Source organism: Ochotona princeps, chromosome 5 (genome assembly GCF_030435755.1).
Source record: "Ochotona princeps isolate mOchPri1 chromosome 5, mOchPri1.hap1, whole genome shotgun sequence".
In the NCBI taxonomy this organism is placed as follows: Eukaryota; Metazoa; Chordata; class Mammalia; order Lagomorpha; family Ochotonidae; genus Ochotona; species Ochotona princeps.
Genome location: NC_080836.1, coordinates 101,709,484 through 101,731,236, shown reverse-complemented (window position 1 = coordinate 101,731,236; position 21,753 = coordinate 101,709,484). Strand labels below are relative to the sequence as shown.

General features: G+C 45.5%; 1 protein-coding gene across 1 annotated transcript in view; it reads right to left on the bottom strand.

The window, feature by feature from the left end:
• CAB39 (calcium binding protein 39) overlaps window positions 1–21,753 on the bottom strand; it is a 91,710-nt gene that overhangs the window by 25,969 nt on the left and 43,988 nt on the right. Inside the window, exon 3 of the mRNA XM_058665096.1 lies at window positions 759–923. Within this exon, the coding sequence (XP_058521079.1) occupies window positions 759–923 (165 nt within the window). The remainder of the gene's footprint in view (window positions 1–758; window positions 924–21,753) is intronic.

Below are 21,753 nucleotides of genomic sequence, written 5' to 3'. Positions count from 1 at the left end.
TAAGGACCATTAATTTGACTGTTCACAATCCAGCTGTACCAGCTTGGGCTACAACCTCAAATGCTCACCAGGGTCTGCTGGGAGATGCAAACTGGTAAAACATGCTCCAAGACAGAAATGCCAGCCATATTATCCACAGCCAACTGGAGGGGAACCCCATGTACCTGTTCATTCTAGGGGAGGAACCTAGTAGGACTATAGACCCAACACTGCTAAACTTCCCACAAGAAAAGTCAGAATTGCATATTAAATCCTCTGCTATTTCAGTTACGTGAATTAAGAAATTTAAAACCAGTACTGAACAAACACTTATCATCTCTGCTGTAACGAGTGTCTCAAAGAGAGACAAACCTAGTCATTTTCTAAAACCTTACCAATCTCTTGAATTCTAACATTCTATAGTCTTTTGGTTGCACATTCTTTGAGAGGCAAGGATCACTGAGTTATATAATCCACTATGGTACTCTGAATAACACCTGTTTATTAAACACAACCTAAATGAAAGGGCACCATGATGAACACATAAGAAAGTTGGCCCACAATGAGGTCAAATAGGGAAAACCTGGCCTGGGTCTGAGATGCACTTGGGTTCCTACCGTAATCTGCTAATGAGGTGGGTGCTTGGGCACACTTCGACGGGTCAGGAACCCTGGAGCCAAGAGCCTAGTAGGAGTCTTAAGATGCTCCAAAGGAGAGAACACATGGAAAAAGACTTTGAACAGGGTGCTGTTTCTGAAAAATAAGAACCGATTTCTTACCTCAAAGTCAATGAGCTGTAAATCAGCTACCAGGGTGCTAAGGAGGCCACTATTATACAGCTCTTGTGCAAGCTGTGCCACTGCTTCTGTCTGCGGTTCTTTTTCATTTGTGCCATACAGAATTTCTTTCATGGCAACCAGATTTTTGGAAACTTCTTCTGTAGCCTGATTTTGGGGGCAGGGATTGGAGAAGAGGAAAAAAAACATGTCAGTTAAACAAACATCCAATACACACTTGTTAAGTAACTTCTCTGAGCATTAGCAGAGCGGGGCAAGCTCCTTCCCTGCCCTCAGCAGTGAACACTGAACAAGTGCAGATCGACCCGCACGCTCCACGGGAACACCAGCGAGGCACAACAGTGCTCTGGGCCACCGAAAACCCCATTCACTTGACGGGGCAGAGAATGGGGAGGAGCGGGCCAGGCCTTCTCAAGTGGCAGACAAACAGGGAGGAGGTGCCTGAGTGGAGCATCAGAGAGAAGGACCAGCAGGAACCAAGGATAAAGGGATGAAGCAGTGGGGCAAGTCCAGGATCTGCCTGTCAGGGCCAAGGTCAGGAGAGAGTGAGGAGGCCACAGCTGAAAATGAAACTGACAAAGGCATTAACAACAAGTAAAAAGCCAGCAAAGAGCCTCCACCTCAGGCCAAGATGGAGCAGCAGGAAAGAGCTTTACCGACCTCCCTGACAAAGACTAGAATGTTCTGCGAAACACTAGACTCCAGGGAGCACAGGCCAGCAATCACCAAGAGAAGGGAAACAAATTAGGGAAACCTCAGCAAGGCCCCAAGTGACTGTGAGCCTCAGCAACACAGGGGAGGCCAGTAGACAGGGCCGGCAAGCAGGAGGGCACCTCAGAGTACCCGCTCAGCAGAGCGCTGTGCATGTCTTCAGCTGAGGGGTGGCAAGCAGAGCCTCACATGGACAGCTGCTGAGGCTGGAGCCAGCCCCGGAGCACCCACACAGGCTGTGGGTAATGCTCGTCTCATCACTGGAGTGGATGGAAAGCCTCCTAGTCAAGAAGCATCAGGCAGAGAGGATCCAAAGTGAAAAATACCACCAATAATGAGGAGAACTAATCAAAAGGAACAGCCTTGGAAATGACAAAGTGGAAGACTTACTAAAGAAGGACAGTTACAACAACCACACGTTCAAGACACTCTGAGCACACTACAGAAGAGGGTCAAATCCAACACTCAGAAATAATAACTCCAACGCCTGAGGTGAAAAGCAGCCTGTGCAGGATTCACAGGAGCTCAGACAAGGCAGAAAACAGGAAGTTAAGACAGAACAGTGCAAGCTACCCACAAAGCAACACAGAGGGAAACAGACAGCACATGGCTGGGCTGCAGGGTGGCCCTGAGCAGCGCCAGCAGTGGAAGCAGTGGAAGCGCAGGTGAAGTGCACACTCGACATCCGGAGGCATGCTAGCCAGTGCTTCCAAGCCCGATAAAAACTACACCTCCACAGAGTCAGAAGAAGAAGGTCAAATTATTTAAAATTCAATAAAAAAGAAAAAAATGTAACTAGCCATTACAGATTAAAACCACAAACTTTTCGGTAGAAAAGGTCAAAGTCAAAAGCACTTGGGGGGAAAAAAGACTAACAGTCATTCTAGAATTTCATATGCAGCAAAAACGTCTTTCAAAAATGATGAAAATAGAGACACAGAAACATTTTTATCAACAGAATTTCACTATGATAAATGTTTGTCAAAGTTCTACTGGCCAGGCTCTGCACATGCGAGGATCCCATCTGGGCACTGGTTCTAATCCCAGCAGCCCCGTTTCCCATCCAGTTCCCTGTTTGTGGCCTGGGAAAGAGTGGAGGACAGCCCAAAGCCTTGGGACCCTGCACTTGCATGGCAGATTCAGAAGAAGCTCCTGGCTCCTGGCTTCAGATCAGCTCAGCTTCGGCTGTTGTAGCCACTTGAGCAGCGAATCATCAGATGGAAGATCTTTCTTTCTACCTCTCCTTCTCTCTGTAAATCTGATCTGCCTTTCCAATAAAAAAAGAACAAAGTTCTTCTGGCAGAAGAAAAAGAAAATGACTCAAGATGAAAATCTGCATGAAGTGCTCTGAAGTTAGTCATAAGTAACATAACAAATTTATTTACTTATTTGAAAAGCATTTGATGGAGAGAGACAAAGACTGTTCATCTTCTGGTCTACTCCCCAGGCTGCAACATTGCCGGAGGGCTGGTCTGAAGCCAGGGTCAGAACTTCCTCCAAGTCTCCCATGGGGGTGGCAAGGACCCAAGCACTTGGGCCACCTTCTGCTATTTTCCTAGACACCTCAAAGGGAGCTTGATAGAAGTGGAGCAGCAGAGACTCAAACAGGTGCCCTTACGGGATGCCAGGGTTGCAGGCTTACTTTACTTACTACGCCACAATGTCAACTCCATTAGATTCTTTGAGAAATGGCTAAAATTAAAATAACAACATGTTCTAGGACTATATAGCTTATGAATGGCAACAACAGTTCAAACGTCATTAAAGGGAGGTTCTGGTAAGTGAAGATGTACATTCTTGAAGTTAAGGGGCTATAAGCCCTAAAGCAATAATTAAAAAACCAACTAACTCAACAAACAAAACCCGTCAACACCCATAAAATTATGAGTTTGTTATAACAAAGGAGACACATGATATGTTAGAGACATTAAAAAATAAATGCTGTGAAAAACTCACATACACATCTTTGGCCAGAAATGCATTTCTGGAAGATCATTTCGCACAGATTCCCAGAACATCAGCATTCTAATGGTAAACAATCCATTTAACAGCCTTCTGATCAAGGACCGCATTGCTCACCTAAGTATGTCCACTGGCCAGTGAGGCAGAATTAGTGGATTTCAGAATCCGATGGCTGTCAGACAACTTTATTAATATTTTTTGTTATATTTTGACAATCTTTACATTGTTAATTGGGGTAAAAAGGCACAAGGGTCATAGGAAAGTGGGTAAGACCACTATTTCCTTATTGTTTCTTTCATTTATCCGAGGTAAAGGGAATATTGAGGGAGAAGCCCCACCCAGTCTCCCACCCACCCCAGGTCCCGGATGTAGGGCATGCTCTGAGATCCTTGCTCAAGTGGTTTTGATAGTTCACCAGTTATGAATCGCTGCCAATCTCGCCATTCAAGGCACGATGAGGCTGTTGAAGAATCCACTGATTGACAGAGTCCATCATAGAGTCTCCGTTTGCCCTGTTTTTCACTGCCAACATATAGCTGAGGTGGTTGATTGATTTGTCCTGTTCTCTGTCTTTTCATGGTTAAGGTTCTGAGTCCGCCATTTCGATTGAGGGGATCCCCAAAGAAACTTTGAGGTGTTCCCAGACCAGGTTCTTTTATGTACTAGCAAGTACAGGGCCCGCCACAGTCCATCACCCCGATCAGCTGGTGGTTGCAACTGCTGGGTTGGTTCTGTTTTCAGCCCTGACTTCCACTAGAACCAATGGGTGTTGCAGTCCAGCCTGGCTCTGCCCATCACATACTTGGCCCTCACATAAACCAGTGGGAGCTGCAGCCCAGTCAGAGCGACCCACAATAACCCCCACCAGGCCCGCCCCCTACCCTGGTTTGCCAGTATGTGTAGCAGACTAGTCCAGTCTGCCCCATATCCCATTCGGCTCTCGTAAATGTCGAAGGGTATTGAAGCTTAGTTCCATCTTATTAGCTCAACTATCCAGCCCTCACGGATGTTGTTGAGTGCTTCTCTGTCTAGCCACCCCAGCCCCTGTCCTAGTTATTTTGTGCCCTCCCGTGGGAGTGGTAACCCAAGAGGGAGGAGCCCACTATTTCCCTCCAAGGTCTCTCTCACTCCCAGATTATGCACTCTCCAGGTGGTTCTGTGGTTAGACTTGACAGTATTAGCCCCTAGTGCCAGCTTTCGCTATGGGCAAGCCGCAACAGCTCTCACCCACTCTAATTTTGTTTGCACCAGTAGGAATAGTCCACCCATCCTGGCTCTTCCCTGATCTGGTCCCCATGAGGGCCACAGGTGCTGCAGCCCTGCCTAGTCTGGTCTGTCCCCATCCCAGCTCACGCTCTCCAGTGGGAGTAGCTATCCAACAAGGGAACCACTCCTTATTCCCCTGCTGGCTCTGCCCCTCCCTTCCTGATTCTCACGTGTGCTGGTTGGGTGCTGCGATCACATCTGGCACAGGCAGCCTCACCTTGGCATTCTGTGTTGTGTACTGCTTTTTTTGCAACCGAACCAGACCCACACTCTGCTCCGGTGTTCGGATTTGCCAGTGGATGACGTGAACTGATTCAGCCTGGTCCGCCCCTGACCCATGCCAAATGTATGCCAGTGGGAAACTTTCCATAACCTCTTCTGGGCTGTTTCCTTCATGCTTCTTGCACTTATTTATAGAGTCTGTGTCCTGTCAGAGAAGTTGCTAGGGATCCTCCATCAGAACCCCTCCTGATGCCAAGTTTCGCGCATACCAGGGGGTCCTTGAGCCAGCCCTACTCAGTTCACCTCCTGTCCTAGCAGGGACAGTGGCTTTTCCTGACTGGCCTTCAACCCATTCTGGTTCTTGCTGCTGGATGTTTCAGCCCAGCCACGGCTCGTCCATACCCACATATAGCTCATACATGGCTCAATTGGGGTTGAAACCCAGCCTAGCCTGTCCCACATCTACCCTGGTCCTCCAGAATACCAAAAGGTGTTGCAGTGTCAGACAATTTTATAAGGAAGCAAATTTCGCCTCCCACAGTCTGCTGGTCCTAGACATGCTCCGCAGATCACAGTATTTCAATATCTCTTCCAGGTACAGGCTCTAGTGGAAGCAGTATGCCTGTCTCTTTGTCTTTTTCAAAAAACGTTTACTTCTAGAACTATCCAAGTATGGCGTGGCTATGTTCCAACCCTACCCTCTACAGCTGTTAGCCCAAGTACTGGTCTCGCGGCACTTTCCCAAACCTCCGCAATGGTGCCATTTAACTGACTCACAGAGCACTTAGCATCAACTAAACCTCTGACTTTCAGAGGCATGGCTTGTTAAAGTCAGAGTTCTCCTAAATTGCTCTTAAACTGGAATGAAAGATACTAAAATGAAGACTTTAACTCTTCTCACTAGTTAAGCTTCCATCATTCAAGATTTGGAGGTATTTGTGAATTCTGAAGGGCATCCAGTGCAGCAGCTACTGTATCTGGATTTGGGTTATCTGAAAATCTCACGTATATGCTTCCCAGAGCTTGCCTACCTACTTCCTGCAAGGATGGAAACACTGCCACAGAAAGAAATCGCCTGGTTTTTGCACCCCCATGCCCCCCCTTTTGGAAGAGATCTACTAGCAATCTCAGTACATGGCTGCCTCATCAGACACACGCACCTTTCAAATCATATTTCAAAGGCTTCTTGTTAAATATCTTAATAAAAATAAAAACATGCTAGTCTTCCACATTTCCCAACTATAAGAAAATCAAATGAGCTGAGCCTGCCATACCTTTTTACTGTGCTCATTTCCCCTACCTAACGTTCTTGCTGAAACGCTCACAAATCAGCTTGCAGTAACATCATCCAACCTTGTTTGGGATCTACACGAGGCAGCCCTTTACCCTCCCCACTGGCTGGTGTGAACTGTTCTCTGTAGTTCCTTGAAGGTTTCTGATGGCCATTCATCATCTCATAGGCAAATTTTAAGTAGTTCACATGGTCATATTTTTCTGGCCTAGGAGAAAGTCATTTACTTAGGAAGAATAAGTTGTTCTCTTATAATCTATCCCGTTGCATTTGCAGCCCTATTTCATTAATTTTTATCTTTCAGACAATTCCCTGTGACAGAGAAAATGTGACAACAGGCTCTTTGAATGCATTCTCTTTTGATTTTACACCACAAACTTCTATGTGCAAAGTCTCGGCCTCCTCTGCTTCTTGAGCCTGCAGTGACCCATCACACACGCCAGGTTACGTGCCCTTCTTTGGAATCATTATATGATTCTAAATTTAGATTCAGATCTCTTCTGATAGAAAAATCACCGAAAAGCAGGGAGGTGGCAATTTAGAGGACACAGACTTCTTCTTGAGGTGATAAACGTTCTAAAAGTGTAGCACTGATTGCATATACCTGCCAGCAGACTGAACCTCAGTGAATTTTACTCTTGAAACAGGTGAATTGTACACTCTGTGAGCTCCAGCTCAATAAAGACAGTGCCAGGAACACACCGATTCTTACTGTCCCGCACTGAATGGCACCTGCACTCACTCTTCTCAGGGTGACCGTGAGCTCAGGGCAGCACCAGCAGGCCAATATTCTCATCCACCTGCATACAGGAAGCCACCTGGTCACCTCCTCTCCTCATTACAGCCAACTGCTTACCTGATTTTCCCTATCAGTTTTTTTTTTTTAAAAGATTTTATTTTTATTGGAAAGGTAGATACACAGAGAGGAGGAGGAGAGACAGAGAGGAAGATATTCCATCCGATGGGTCATTCCCCAAGTGACCAAAACGGCTGGAGCTGAGCCAATCCAAAGCCAGGAGCCAAGATCTTCTTCTGGGTCTCCCACATGGGTGGCACGGTCCCAAGGCGTTGGGCCATCCTCCACTGATTTCTCAAGCCACAAGCAAGGAGCTGGATGGGAAGTGGAGCTGCCAGGAGTAGAACCGGCATCCATATGGGATCCCGGCACGTTCAAGGTGAGGACTTAAACTGCTATGCTATTGCGCCGGAACCTCCCTATCAGTTTTAAAATATGATCAAGACATCCCTTTACCTCCTTTGACTCCACAGCTCCCTCCCAGCTACCACCCAGGCCATAATTAAACCTCTCAAAGCATATGCCTGGGTGTACTATGGCCCACATCTCTTCCCTTACTTCCTACTGAGCCCAATTCCCCATGGCTTCCATGCCTAGTACTTAGAGGTCTTTGGCTAATCATCAACTAATTCTGTGCCACCAAATGCAATGCTCTGTCTTCATTACACCCGAGCTCTTGGCTGCCTTTGGAACTGTGAGATTATACCTTCCTTTCAGAACTGTTCCTTCTCCATCCTTGGTGACTCACCCCACCCCAGTCGCCCCTTCTAGTTCTCCAGCTGTTCCTCCTGTGTCCTTCTAGGTCTATCTTCCTTGCCTCGGCCACTATAAATCTGGAGCATTACTCAGGACAGTGCTAGCCCTTTAATTAAATGCTTTAATTAAATGCAAATGCCTCACAGGTTCCTATCTCAAATCCAGTTCTCTCCCAGCTCTTGCCAGCACATTCAGCAGCCTGCTCAAGATGTCTCCACTTGGGAGGTGCCAACACACTTCAAACCTCAATCACCTAAAACAAAACTCAAAATCTTGGTCCAGCGCATGTATCCTTGCTTCGTTCTTTACTGCAGATAATGCTAACCCTGTCACAGATATTACACAATTCAGAAACTTCAGCGCCATTTTCAATCCCTCCCTTGTCCTCATCCAGCCCTAGTAACTAATTTATCACTAACTCTCCCAACTCCATTCATTTATCTCCATTACCATTATTACCCAAGCCCAAGTTCCCATAATTCTTGGCCAGACTATTAAATTACCTCCAACTGATTTCCTTGTCATCTCTTGTTAAGTTCTCCATATCCCATTCTCCACATCATAATTAGAATGACCTTTCCATAACATAAATATAATTAAGACATTACCTCTGCTTAAAATGTTTCAGTGATTACCTACTATTTCTTAGGATAAAGAAAATTCCTTCTGATTCCGGCCTGTAAAACTCTGCCAGGCCTGGTCCTGTCTCCGTAACTGTACCCGATGCACGCACTCCCCCCCAGCCTCTGATGCTCTGCTGCACTGGCCTTCTTCCAGGGTTCTTGCACATACAGTTTCCTGTACTCTTACTCGTCAATGGACGAGACTGCCCAGCTCAATGACCACTTCCTCTGCAAAGTCTTTTTTTTTTTTTTTAAGATTTTTTTTTTTTAAGATTTATTTATTTTTATTGGAAAGTCAGTTATACAGAGAGGAGAGACAGGAAGATCTTCCGTCTGATGATTCACTCCCCAAGTGGCCGCAACAGCCAGTGCTGCGCCGATCCAAAGCTAGCAGCCAGGAACTTCCTCCAGGTCTCCCACACAGGTGCAGGGTCCCAAGGCTTTGGGCCGTCCTCGACTGCTTTCCCAGGCCACAAGCAGGGAGCTGGATGGGAAGTGGAGCTGCCGGGATTAGAACTGGCACCCATATGGGATCCTGGCACATTCAAGGTGAGATTTTAGCTGCTAGGCTATTGCGCCAGGCCCAGTGAAGTCTTTCTGGATAAGTTCTAGTACTACACTTTCCCACCACTGTCTAGTTCTTCACAGTATTCCTCATAACTGCATATAATTCTGCTTTTCCTTGAGATTTAAAAATTACTGTTTCCTTCTGTTTCAGCAGGATCCTAGTATATGTAAGTGTTCCATTCGCACATGGTGAACAGCTGAACATCAACTCAACTCACAATAGGGAATAAAACACAGGCCATCATCCTCTGATGCAGAAATGAGGACCCAAAGGAACAACAGCTTCGCAACATCCTACCAAGAAAACTAAGGGGCAAGACTTTGGGCAATCCAGAGACATTGCTATAGCAATGAGAAAGTGTACAAATCATTAGTTCTAGCCAGAGAAAAAAACAGAGGACAGACCAGTTGGTTTACTCCTTGGAATAAACAAATCAGCTTGGACTCCTACCTCTTACCTAGCCCCAGGTTGCTGGATCACCAGCAATGAAGGAAAAGGGGGAAACATTAGCATCAGAAATTAAAACCTTAGTGCGACACTGGAGGGAACAGGCTTTCCTTCAAGAACCTACAAAGAATAAAGTGAAAAAGTAACTGCATTTAAAGGGAGGGAGGCAGCTAACCAACTATAGCCATGCCCACCTGAAAAAGAGCTGCAGGGTGAGCAGAGGAACGCTGAGGGACTCAGTAACACTGGCCCTGATGAACAGCCAGCACACGCTTGAGCACTAGTGTGGGCCTCAACACAGCAGCTCCTGCACCTTTCTCCCCTGCCTAAAAGGCAGACTGTCCAGGTCGGAGGAAACACGACTGTGTCTGGGACAGCTGCAGGGTGTTCAAGGCAAGCTGGGTTGTGATCTCACAGAGCAACCTGGAAAAACACATGTCACAGAGTACTGCCTACTCTGGGGGTAGGGAAGAAGGGCACTTTCATTTTCACTCTATTTCAGACTTGTTTGAATATTTATAAATCACATTTTACTTTTTAAAATAAAATATATGTATGAAATAAAGATCAAAATGTTAACTATATTGTGCTAACTGGTTTATCATTTTATTTCTTCTTTTATTTGAAAGTTACAGAGAGAAGGAGAGAACCATCCTCTGGTTCACTCCCCAACTAGCTCCCACAGCTGGGGCTGGGCCAGGCTGAAGCCAGGAGCAAAGGTGTTTGGGCCATTTTCTGCTGCCTTCCCAGGAGCATTAGTAGGGAGCTGGATGGAAGAGGAACCAGCAGGGACACGAACTGGCACCCATATGGATGCTGGCATTGCAGGTGGTGACTTAACATGCTGTGCTATAATGCCAGCCCATATTTCTTTTTCTTCTTCTTTTTTATTTCTTCTTATATTTCTCCTTCATCTCTCCCCACAAGACATTTCCTGCCCCGATTTTAGAAATTTACATCTAACAAATAGGCAGTATCAATCATACTGAAAAACAATGCCACAAACAATGTCAATATAAACTTACACTGGAAAGGGATTTAACAGCTAGAGCTTAACTATTCAGAGGTAGGTAATGTGCATAGAGAAGCAGCGATTGCCAAAGCTGGGCTCTTCCATGGTTGGCCACCATCCACACAGTTCATCAGTGGCACGATGACACACATACACACAAGAAATAAAACAGAAATAAACCTAGTCACTCAAGTTGGTAAGACAAAAAGCTTAAAAAAAAAGGGAGGGAAGGAAGGAAACGGAAAAGAAAGGTGGCCCAAACTACCAAAAAGAGCCCCAGGGATGGGGGATTCGGCAGGACTCGGGTCACCCGGCCTGGGTCCTGCCTGTGAGGTGGGTGCTGGGTTTGTGAGCCCTGGGGGTGGGGATCCAGTGAGACTTGGGATGTCTGGTCTGAGTCCTGGGGTACGCCTGTGAGATGGGTGCTAGGTTCGTGAGCCCAAGGGGCAGGGCATCTGGTGAGGCTTGGGACGTTTGGCCCAGGTCCTTGGACTCACCTGCAAGAACACGTTCTACTTAGTGAAAAAGGTGGAGCAGCGAACACAGGCCCAAAGCAGAAAGAGAACAGAACAAACTAGACTACTACCCCAGTCAAACGATGACAGCAAAAAATCTTGGTGAATGGAGACCTGAGACTTACTATGTCAGCCACTGGCCATTGGGAGGGTGGCATCATCCTTGGCTCGGTGAGATCGACAGCATTTCAGAACTATCTGAACCCCCTGGACAGAACCCTCGGAATAAGTACACATTGAGACTCTGGGTTGATATGAGGTGGCGGTTCCTAAATCCTGGGTAATGGGACGTTTGGAAAGTCTTGAATAGCTTCCCCCTTTGTTTCTCACCTTCCCCCAGAAACAATAAGAAATAGCAAATTTTGAAACCATGAGTTCACCCAATTTTCTCTAAACCTTGATCCTTCCCACCCTGATCAAAACCATGTAATATTTATCAAAAATACAAAAAAAAAAAAAGACAACCAGAAGTATTTCACAAGAAAAGGCAATTCATCAAGCATCTATGCACTAAAGATGCCACATACAGAACAAAAAAACTTGGCCATTCTCGTTCAGATTGGATCTGTTCCCTTCATTGATGTTCATGTGGCCCTGCCCGGTCCAGCCTTTCTGCATTCTACTTGGATGCTCTATTCCTCTCTGACCACATCCTGATTATCAGCCACAACCCTTCTGCACCCTCACACCTACGGAGTGAGCCAGTCACACACACAGGATCTCTGAACATTACCCTTTCCAAGCTGCTAAATCAGCATTTGTTACCTATGCCACTGTTTTTTTAATAGCCACATTCCCTGTCCTGGCTAAGACTGCATGTTTCAGTACTGCTCATGTTGGAAGCTCAGTTTCTGGCTTCCCTATCCAATCTTGGGTGTGCTTTACTAAAAATGTTCTACAGAAAGGTGATGTTTTGAAGACAATGCTGTGGCACAGCAAGTTAAGCTGCCACCTGCAATGCTAGCATCCCATACAGGCGTCAGTTCCTGGCTGCTCTGTGCTATGATCTAGCTCTTGGCTAATGTACTTAGGAAAGCAGTGGAGCCTAGCTCTAGTGCTTGGACCCCTGTCCCTGTGTGCAAGACCTAATGAGGCTCCCAGTTTTAGACTGGCCCAACTGCAGCTATTGCAATCGGGGGTGGTGCTGGTGGGTGTGACTGTAAGGTAGATCTTTCCTTCTAACTCTGTCATTCAAATAAATATTTTTTGGGGGAAAAAAGGTGATGTTTTATTGTTCAACTGCCTTCAATCCAGCTGACAAACATTTCTTCAAGTTGTGTTGCTCTCAACTCGGAATCCTAGTTCAATTTAAACTGTTCAACTTAAGAGAATCTAGTCTCAAATCCACATTGAACATACAGCTTTACTGCTGTGAGACTTTCTGATTGAACAAAACATTCTCAACCTCCTTACTCCACCTTTATGTACTTCTGCTTCAAGCCTGGCAACACTAGAGGCTTTTGGAAAAGGCAACCAGCCACCCAGCTCACTACTGACAAAAGGAGGAAGAATGCTTTTATTGCAGAGACACCCCCTCCACCACGCAACCCACGCAGTAGCCTATTGGTGCCATGTGCCTTCTGATATGATGCCCTCAAAAGGACACTTCACTGCTGTGCTGCGGCATTTTTTGTCCAAATTGCATAACCTACACTGAATCAGGATTCATCAGTCAATTGCAAATCTGGCAACATTCTATAATTAATCAGCTACAAATTTTCCAAAGTAGAGTCATTAAAGAAGCAAACTTTTCTGGGTTCAAGAAGATATTAACACTGTGGGTTATGAACACACTGAGACCATGCTATGACCCCTGAAACAGGCCAGGGTGAGTGCACAGCCTCTTATCAGTGTCTGTTCCTGATGTTATCATTATTTCCTAACTACGTGCAATGTGACTGACTGAGGAAGCTGGACGCAGCATCCTCCACCCCCCATGCTGTCCATCAGTCCTCCAGGCTGCCTTTTCTCCCAGTTGAGGGCCGGTTTACATTAGCTCCGAGGGTGATGGCTCCATGTCTGGTTGCTGCAGAAAGGGCTCTGGACCAAGACAGAAAGAAGCCATGACTCAAGCTTCCCCAGTCCTTCTGCCAACTTTGAGGCCCAATGAAAATTCCCTGGGTCTTACTGGATCATCTTGGAATCAAGAAGGCTGAGCCAGATCATGCATGAGATCAATTTTATTTCTTAAGACCCCAAATCCCAAATAAGTTCTTCAATTCTCTCGTGTCCTGTCTTCTACTTTGACCATCTGACTCGGGTGGTGTTTGCCACTGCTCAAGCACACAAGGCTGATGGCCACACTTGTCTCCATTCTCAGAGCCTGTGGTCTCAGGCCCTCCCCTCGCTGCTTCACTGGTAGGAGGGCTGCAGCTTCTTATTCGTAGCTCTCATTTCCCTAGGATGTTCAAGGGCTTGGGGAAGATCTTACATTTCTTTACAATACTCTATCTCCACATCAACGCCAAGGATGACAATTTACCCTGGGATGACCTTGTGGTTCGGCTAACTGAGTGAACTGTTTGGGCAGTGTCTGTCAGTTGAACATGGTGTTCTGAGACAGAACACTTGTAAGGGCCAGTTAGGCTCATATTATGTTTCACGGGCACAGACTGCTTTCTTACCAGCGGCCAACTGTTACATAAATACATGAGCAAGGAGGCCCATGTGGCTGGACGAGGGGGACTGTCCTTCACTGTGGACCCGTCTAGGTGAGAGGTAGAGAATTCTGTTGAAGTTACTGTTTTCCAGAGCAGAGGTGACTCACTCTGCATGGCTCTACAAAGTGGCCACATGCTGTGGGAGCCGGGAGATACCACCAGCAGAGCACCATGGAATAGAGTCTGACCGGAGAAGTATTAAATCTCTTGCCTTCAAGGGAACATTCCCACAGTATCTGTACTATTTTACCATCACTAGAGGCAAGTAGTGACGCAAAAACACACTTTCAGAAGACAGCCTTCCCACACCCCCAGTGCCTCCAGAGCACGTCCCTCGGGACTAGCAGCCTGCACCAGCCATGCCTCCCCTGGACCCCATGGCTCAGCAGGCCCAAAGCTAGGAGGAAAGGTAACAGGGCAGCAACTCATACACTAAAGGACAGGCGCGTGTGTGATGGGATGCAAGACTGGGGCTCCCCTTGCTCTCATCCCCAAATTCTAGCATTTACCAGTTAAGACTAAGCTCAGTATACAAAACACCCTTTAAGACAAATGTAGCAAGAACATGCCTGACATACAGAAATAGCTTTTTAGACAGTAAAGATCTGATAAAAATATTGTGTTTCATAATAATAAACCTACAACAAATATTCTTCCCTCCTATCAAGGCAAGTACTTTCTAAGATGCTGATGAGAAGTTAAAACTGTATAACTTTATCTAAACAATTGGCAAAATATATCAAAAAAGTTTTAAAATGTAAAAACTATTACACTTTTAGGAACTGAAAATCCAGGAATACACAAACATACAAAAAAGATCCAAATAGAGAAGCTATTTACAACAGCAAAGTTTTAGAAATGAAATGAAATGTTTCAGGGGCCTCGTAGTGTGGCATAGCAGGTAAAGCTGCTGCCTGTGTTGCCAGCATCCCAAATGAGTGATGGCTTGATTCCTGCAACCCCATTTCTGAACCAGCTTGCTGTTAATGTGCTTGGGAAGCAGCAGAAGAAATCTCAAATGTTTGGATCCCTGCACCTACATGGGAGACCTGGAAGAAGCTCCTGACTACGTGGTCATTTGGGGAGTGAACTCAGACCAAAGATTTCTCTCTCCCTCACAATGTAATTCTGCATTTCAAATAATAAACCTTAATGAAGTATCCCACTGAAGAGGTTAAATAATTATGTGAACTTCAAATGCAAGACCATGAAAAGCTTGAAATCTAATTAAATCAGTAAGATATGCAAGTAATACCCAAGCCAAAAAAAGTGAAGCAGGTCACAGAACAGCACGATCTTACACTCGCTCATCTGTCCCAGAGTCAGGAACAGTGGCGACAGATGCTCTAAGGACAGCGACACTTAATCCCAGACATTTCACGCAGCAGTGAGTTCAGAAGGAATTATAGTTTTCTTTATACTCTTTATCCTTTCGGGATTCTTTTGAATGACTACGTGAGTATGTATGTAAAGAACATATGGGCCCAGCGGCATGGCCTAGTGGCTAAAGTCCTCGCCTTGAAAGCCCCGGGATCCCATATGGGCGCCGGTTCTAATCCCAGCAGCTCCACTTCCCATCCAGCTCCCTGCTTGTGGCCTGGAAAAGCAGTCGAGGACGGCCCAAAGCTTTGGGACCCTGCACCCGCGTGGGAGACCTGGAAGAGGTTCCTGGTTCCCAGCTTCAGATCAGTGCAGCACTGGCCGTTGCGGTCACTTGGAGAGTGAATCATCGGACGGAAGATCTTCCTCTCTGTCTCTCCTCCTCTCTGTATATCTAGCTGTAATAAAATGAATAAATTTAAATAAAAAAAAGAACATATTATCTTCTACAAAAAGATTTAGGGTTGAGTTTTTCGAGTTTTTCATTTTCTTTCTTTTTACTTTTTTTTTAAAGATTCATTTATTTGAAAAGCAGAGTTACAGAGAAAAGAGAGGGAAAGATAAAGATCTTCCATCTTCTGGTTAACTCCCAAAATCCCAGCAACTGAAGCCAGGAGCTTCCTATAGGTCTCCCACATGGTTTGGTCTGTTTCCAAAAATTACTGCTACTTTCGCAGGTAATTAGTAGAAAGCTGGACGAGAAGTGGAACAGCTGTAGCCAGGACTCGAACTGGTGCGCATATGGAATGCTGGCACCTGCCACAAGATGGTGCTGGCTCTTAGAGCTGAATTAAAACCACTAGGCTTGGGCCTGGCGCAATAGCTTAGCTACTAAAGTCCTTGCCTTACATGTGCCGGGATCCCATATGGGTGCAGGTTCTAATCCTGGCAGCTCCGTTTTCCATCCAGCTCCCCGCTGTGGCCTAGGAAGGCAGTTGAAGACGGCCTAAGGCCTTGGGACCCTGCACCCATGTCGGAGACCCAGATGAAGCTCCTGGCTCCTAGCTTTGGACTGGCTCAGATCCAGCCATTGAGGCCAGTTGGGGAGTGATCCAGCAGATGGAAGATCTTCCTTTTTGTCTCTCCTCCTCTCTGTGTATCTGACTTTGCAATAAAAATAAATAAATCTTGAAACAAACAAAAAAACCCACTAGGCTTAATGAAAGAAACACAGGTTCTTTCACACACATGTACATGACGAACATTCATGTTACCTGTGAAGCATTTGTAAACAGGGAAAGAATGCAATACTGAAGAAAGAAGAAAGAATGTGATGACCGCAAAGTTTCAGACATGTGCAGCTTCACTCACTATGTCAAAATGTTTCCTTCTGCTCCCCCCAGAACCATTTTTAAAATTTTAAATTCTGGGCGCGGTGCTGTGGCCTAGCGGCTAAGGTCCTCGCCTTGTACGTGCCAGGATCCCATATGGGTGCCGGTTCTAATCCCGGCAGTTCCACCTCCCATCCAGCTCCCTGTTTGTGGCCTGGGAGAGAGGTCGGGGACGGCCCAAAGCCTTGGGACCCTGCACCTGTGTGGGAGACCTGGAAGAGGCTCCTGGCTCCCGGCTTCAGATTGGTGCAGCACTGGCTGTTGCGGCCACTTGGGGAGTGATTCATTGGACAGAATATCTTTCTCTCTGTATCTTTCTCTCCTCCTCTCTGTATATCTGACTTTGTAATGAAAATAAAATAAATCTTTAAAAAAATTTTTTTAATTCTGTTTTAAAGATTAATTTTATTTTTATTGGAAGTCAGATTTAACAGAGAGAAACAGAGACAGAGAAAGATCTTCTGTCTGCTGGTTCATTCCTCAAGTAGCCACAATGGCTGGAGCTGAGCTGATCCGAGGCAAGAAGCCAGGAATTTTTTCCAGGTCTCCCATGTGGGTAAAGAGCCTCAAGGCTTTGGGCCATCCTCAACTACTTTCCCAAGCCATAGGAAGGGAGCTGGAAGGGAAATGGAGTAGCTGGGACATGAACTGGCAACCATATGGGGTCCCAGAGAATGCAATACAAGGATTTAGCCTAACATTTTTATATAAAATTTTATTTGTTCTAAATATGTATTTGTTTGAGGTGTAGTTACAGGGAGTTCAACATGTTCTGTTGAAATGATGCTGCAGTGCAGAATCACAGCGACCGGAGCCCAACGTCATCTGATCAGTGACTTCCCAACCAATGTGCAAATCAGGATGAAGCCGGTGAAAAGGAGCACACAGAAAAAGGGACACCCAGGCCATGACCAATCTGCATCTTCTGAGCACCTTCACAGACACGAACCATGAAGTTTACAAACCACACACACACACACACACACACACACACACACTCTTTCACTCACTCCAAATTCCCGTTTCTACTCCAATTTCTCTTCTTCTCTAAGATTTACTTAATTTATTTATTTATTGGAAAAGATAGATTTCTAGAGAGAAACGGAGACAGCGAAAAAGATCCCCTGTCTGCTGGTTTACTACTTAAATGGCTTCAACAGCAGGAGCTGAGCTGATTTGAAGCCAGGAACAGGAGACTCTTCTAGGTCTCCCACGTGGATGCAGGGTCCCAAGGATATGGGCCATCCTCGACTGCTTTCTCAGGTAACAAGCAGGGAGCTGGATGGGAAGTGGAGCAGCTAGAGCCATGCAAGGCAAGCATTTAGTCTCTAGGCTATCATGCCAGGCCCTCCAATTTCTATTTTTTGGAAAAATTTTTTATAAAAAAAAATTTATTTATTTTTATTGGACAGATATATACGGAGAGGAAGATCTTTCACCTGCTGATTAACTCTCCAAGTGGCCGCCATGGCCGGTGCTGAGCTGATCCAAAGCCAGGAATCAGTCTCCCACGCGGGTACCGGGTCCCAAGGCTTTGGGCTGTCTTCTACTGCTTTCCTAGGCCACAAGCAGGGAGCTATAAGGGAAGTGGAGCAGCTGGGACACAAACTGTCATCTATATGGGATCATGACATGTTCAAGGCGAGGACTTTAGTCACTAGGCTACTGCGCTGGGCCCTCCAATTTCTAACAAAAATGCTATCTGCTATAACCTAGCTGATCAAATTTCTCTACATAAGTTGGTGGCAAAATTTCACGGGTGATACGACCTGTTACAATCACTCAACTCCACAAGGGCAGAAAAACAGCCACAGATCACACATACATGGATAGCCAGCTGTGCTCAAGCCCAACCACACTTAGGAAACCAGGCAGTGGCCCACCTGGGGGGCAGTTTGCCCACTCAGGCTCAAAAATGTTTGATGGATAGACGATGAGCCTAGAACTGAGTGTAACGACCATTTACATCTTTTCAATTCTCTTTCAGAAATCTATTTCATATCTTCTCCTTACCAAGTAAGTCAGACTTACAGAGAGAAGGGGTTTCCACCCACTGATTACTCTCCAAATGGCCACAGTGAACAAGTCTGAGCAAGACTGAAGCCAGGAACCACAAGCTTCTTCCGGGTCTCTTACAAAGCCATTTTCTGCTACTTTCCCCAGGCCATCAGCTCTGAGGTGGGGTAGCCTGAACACGTACTGACACCCATACGGGATGCTGGCATTGCAGGTGATAGCTTTACCTATTAGGTGTCAATGCCAGCCCTAGCAAGTTCATATTCTGCCACTATCTAAGTCTATCTTTCCAAACACACTTCTATTCTTACCCCATCTTTGGCTTTAAAATTTTGGTTGTAGGAATGTAAAGTTGTACATAACTCTGGAAGTATGTCTGGCAGTTTCCTATAGCAACAATTAATAACTCATAATTATCTGCATGGATCTCATGGGACTTACGCTGTGTGAGAGAAAGCTAATCTCAAAAGATTTGGTACTGGGGCTGGCACAACGGCTCAACTGGCTAGTCCTCAGTCTGCCAAGTGCCACTATCCCATATGGGCACTGGTTCATATTCCAACTACGCCACTTCCGACCCACCTTACTGTTTAAGGCCTGTGAAAGAACAGAGGATGGCCCAAAGCCTTGGGATCCTGCACTGCCTGGGAGACTTGGAGGATGCTCTTGGTATCTGGCTTCAGATCAGCTCAGCTCTGGCCATTGTGGCCATTTGGGGAAGGAACCAATGGAAAGATCTTTCTTTCTCTGTTTCTCTTTTCTGTAAAATACGCCTTTCCAATAAAAAAAAGATCTTTAACAAAACGATTAGATAATATGATTATATTTATATGACATTCTTGAAAAATCAAAATTCATAAATTCAGAGGCCAGATAAGCAAGCACCAGCAGGGGTTTGGGAGAAGAGATTCGGGTGCGACTACACAGGGCTAGCAGAATACATTGGGGACAGCATAGTTACGTACCAAGTGTGCTGTAACACAAACTCACACCGTCGGCCCTCTGTAGCTGAGTCCTATATTAATGAAGTCAACCACGCTGGATGAGAAATATTCACCACAAGGTACTGCATATGAAACTGCCATTATTCCCTAAGTAACAAACCACAATAACTACTGACACAGCATTTGTACTGCATTAGATACTTTAGATAACTCAGAAATAATTTAAAGTATATAGGAGGATGTGTGCAGGTAATATACAAACACACCATTCTTAATTAATTAATTAATTAGCTTTAAAATATGTGTATTTACTTATTTATATTCGGAAGGCAGAGTTACAGAGAGAGAAGGAAAGACAGACAGAAATCTTCTTCCATGTGTGGGTTCACTTTCCAAAAGGCTACAACAGCTGAAGCTGAGCTTTTCCAAAGCAGAAGTCAGGAGCTTCCTGCAGGTCTCCCATGTGGGTGTAGGGCCCAAGCCCTCGAGCCATCCTGCCCTTTCTCAGGCTATTAGCACGAAGCTGGTTCAAAAATGGAGTAGCGGGACTCAAACTGGCATCCATATGGGGTGCTGGTGTTCCAGATCAAAACTTAGCCTGTTAACGCCATATCGTTGGCCCTTATTTATCTAAGAAGCAAGTAAAGAGAGCGAGAGAGCGAGAGAGAGGGCGCCCATCCACACAGCCAGGGCCAAAGCTCTGAACCGGAACCTCACTCAGGGTCTCCTAGGTGGATGGTAAGAACCAACTCATTTGAATCACCACAACTGCTTTCAAAATAAATATAGTTCCTTAGTTTGAATAAATAAATATAAATAAATATAGTATCCTTAGTTTGAATGAAAGGTCTTTTTCTTACCTTTCCGACTCCTCCAGCACACATCAATCCGCCTTCCCTCTGAACCTCTGAATCACGCTGCACTGTTCACTGTTTCCATCTCTGTGCATGGCTCTGAGGCAGCAGCACAGAACTCCATCCTAGGTTCCTCTATACTACTGACATGTCCCTTCTCTCTGTTAGACTAAGTATGACTCACGTGTCTATCTGCTCGCTTATGGGTGAGATTCAGCCGAGCTGTCTCCGTGTGAGACAGGACAAGAGGTGAGGACGGCAGGGAAGAGTGGAAGCAGGAGACTGGCCCAGCCAGGCAGGTGCTTCATGACCTTACGCATTCCTGGGGCATACAGAGGTAGCTTCTAAGCTCCATCTAACTCACATTCACTTCTCCAATCCAAGAACAACATTTATTTCCCTTAGCAATCTGCTGTGGTTCTCAGCGTATAGGCATTTCATCTCCTTTGTTAGATGTAACTCTATTTCATAATTTTGATGTTATTTTAAATGGGGTTTTAATTTTAATTTTGTTTCCAGGCACAAAAGGCATTGCAGGCAGTGGCTTAATCTTTGGTGCCACAAAGCAAGTCTCTAAGTGGGATTTTTTTTTAAGATTTATTTTTATTGGACAGTCAGATATACAGAGAAGAGAGACAAGAAGAAGATCTTCTGTCCACTGATTCACTCCCCAAGCAGCTGTAACGGCCACAGCTGAGCTGATCCAAAGCCAGGAGCCAAGAGCCTCTTCCGGGTCTCCCATGCAGTGCAGGATCCCAAGGCTTTGGGCCGTCCTCGACTGCTTTCCCAGGACACAAGCAGGGAGATGAATGGAAAGCAGGGCTGTTAGGATTACAATCGGCACCCATATGGGATCCCAGCACATGCAAGGCGAGGACTTCAGCCGCTAGGCTATTGCGCCAGGCCCTAAGTGGGATTTTTAAATAATTTTGAATTGTCTATTACTATTACATAATTAATTTTCAAAAAGATTTATTTTATTTTTATTGGAAAGTCAGATATACAGAGAGGAGGAGAGACAGAAAGATCTTTCATTTGTTGATTCACTCCCCAAGTGGCCACATTGGCTGGAGCTGCACCAATCCAAAGCCAGAGCTCAGAGCATCTTCCAGGTCTGTCACGCAGGCGCAGTCTCAAGGCTTTCGGCCGTCCTTGACTGCTTTCACAGGCCACAAGCTGGGAGCTGGATGGGAAGTGGGGCCACCGGAATTAGAACTGGCGCCCATATGGGATTCCGAAGCTTGTAAGGCAAGGACTTTAGCCACTAGGCTACTGTGTCTGGCCCCATAATTAATATTTGTATGGTGATTTTGTAACCTGTGACCTTGCTAAGTTCAATTATTAGCTCTGTTATTTTTTGGTAGATTCTTTTAACATTTCTTTGTATACAATCACTATTGTCCACAAGTAAGTTCTGTGTCTTTACGATCTGCATCTCTGTGATTTCTTTTGTCTTACTGTACAGGATAGAAACACCAAATACAAAGATGGATAGAAGTGGTGAAAGGTATCTCTTTTACAAATAACATGATTCAGGTTTTCATATACAATGTTAACTTGTAGGTTTTGCAAATGCCTTTATCAGACTGAGAAATTTCTCTTCCTAGTTTGTTGAGTTTCCTT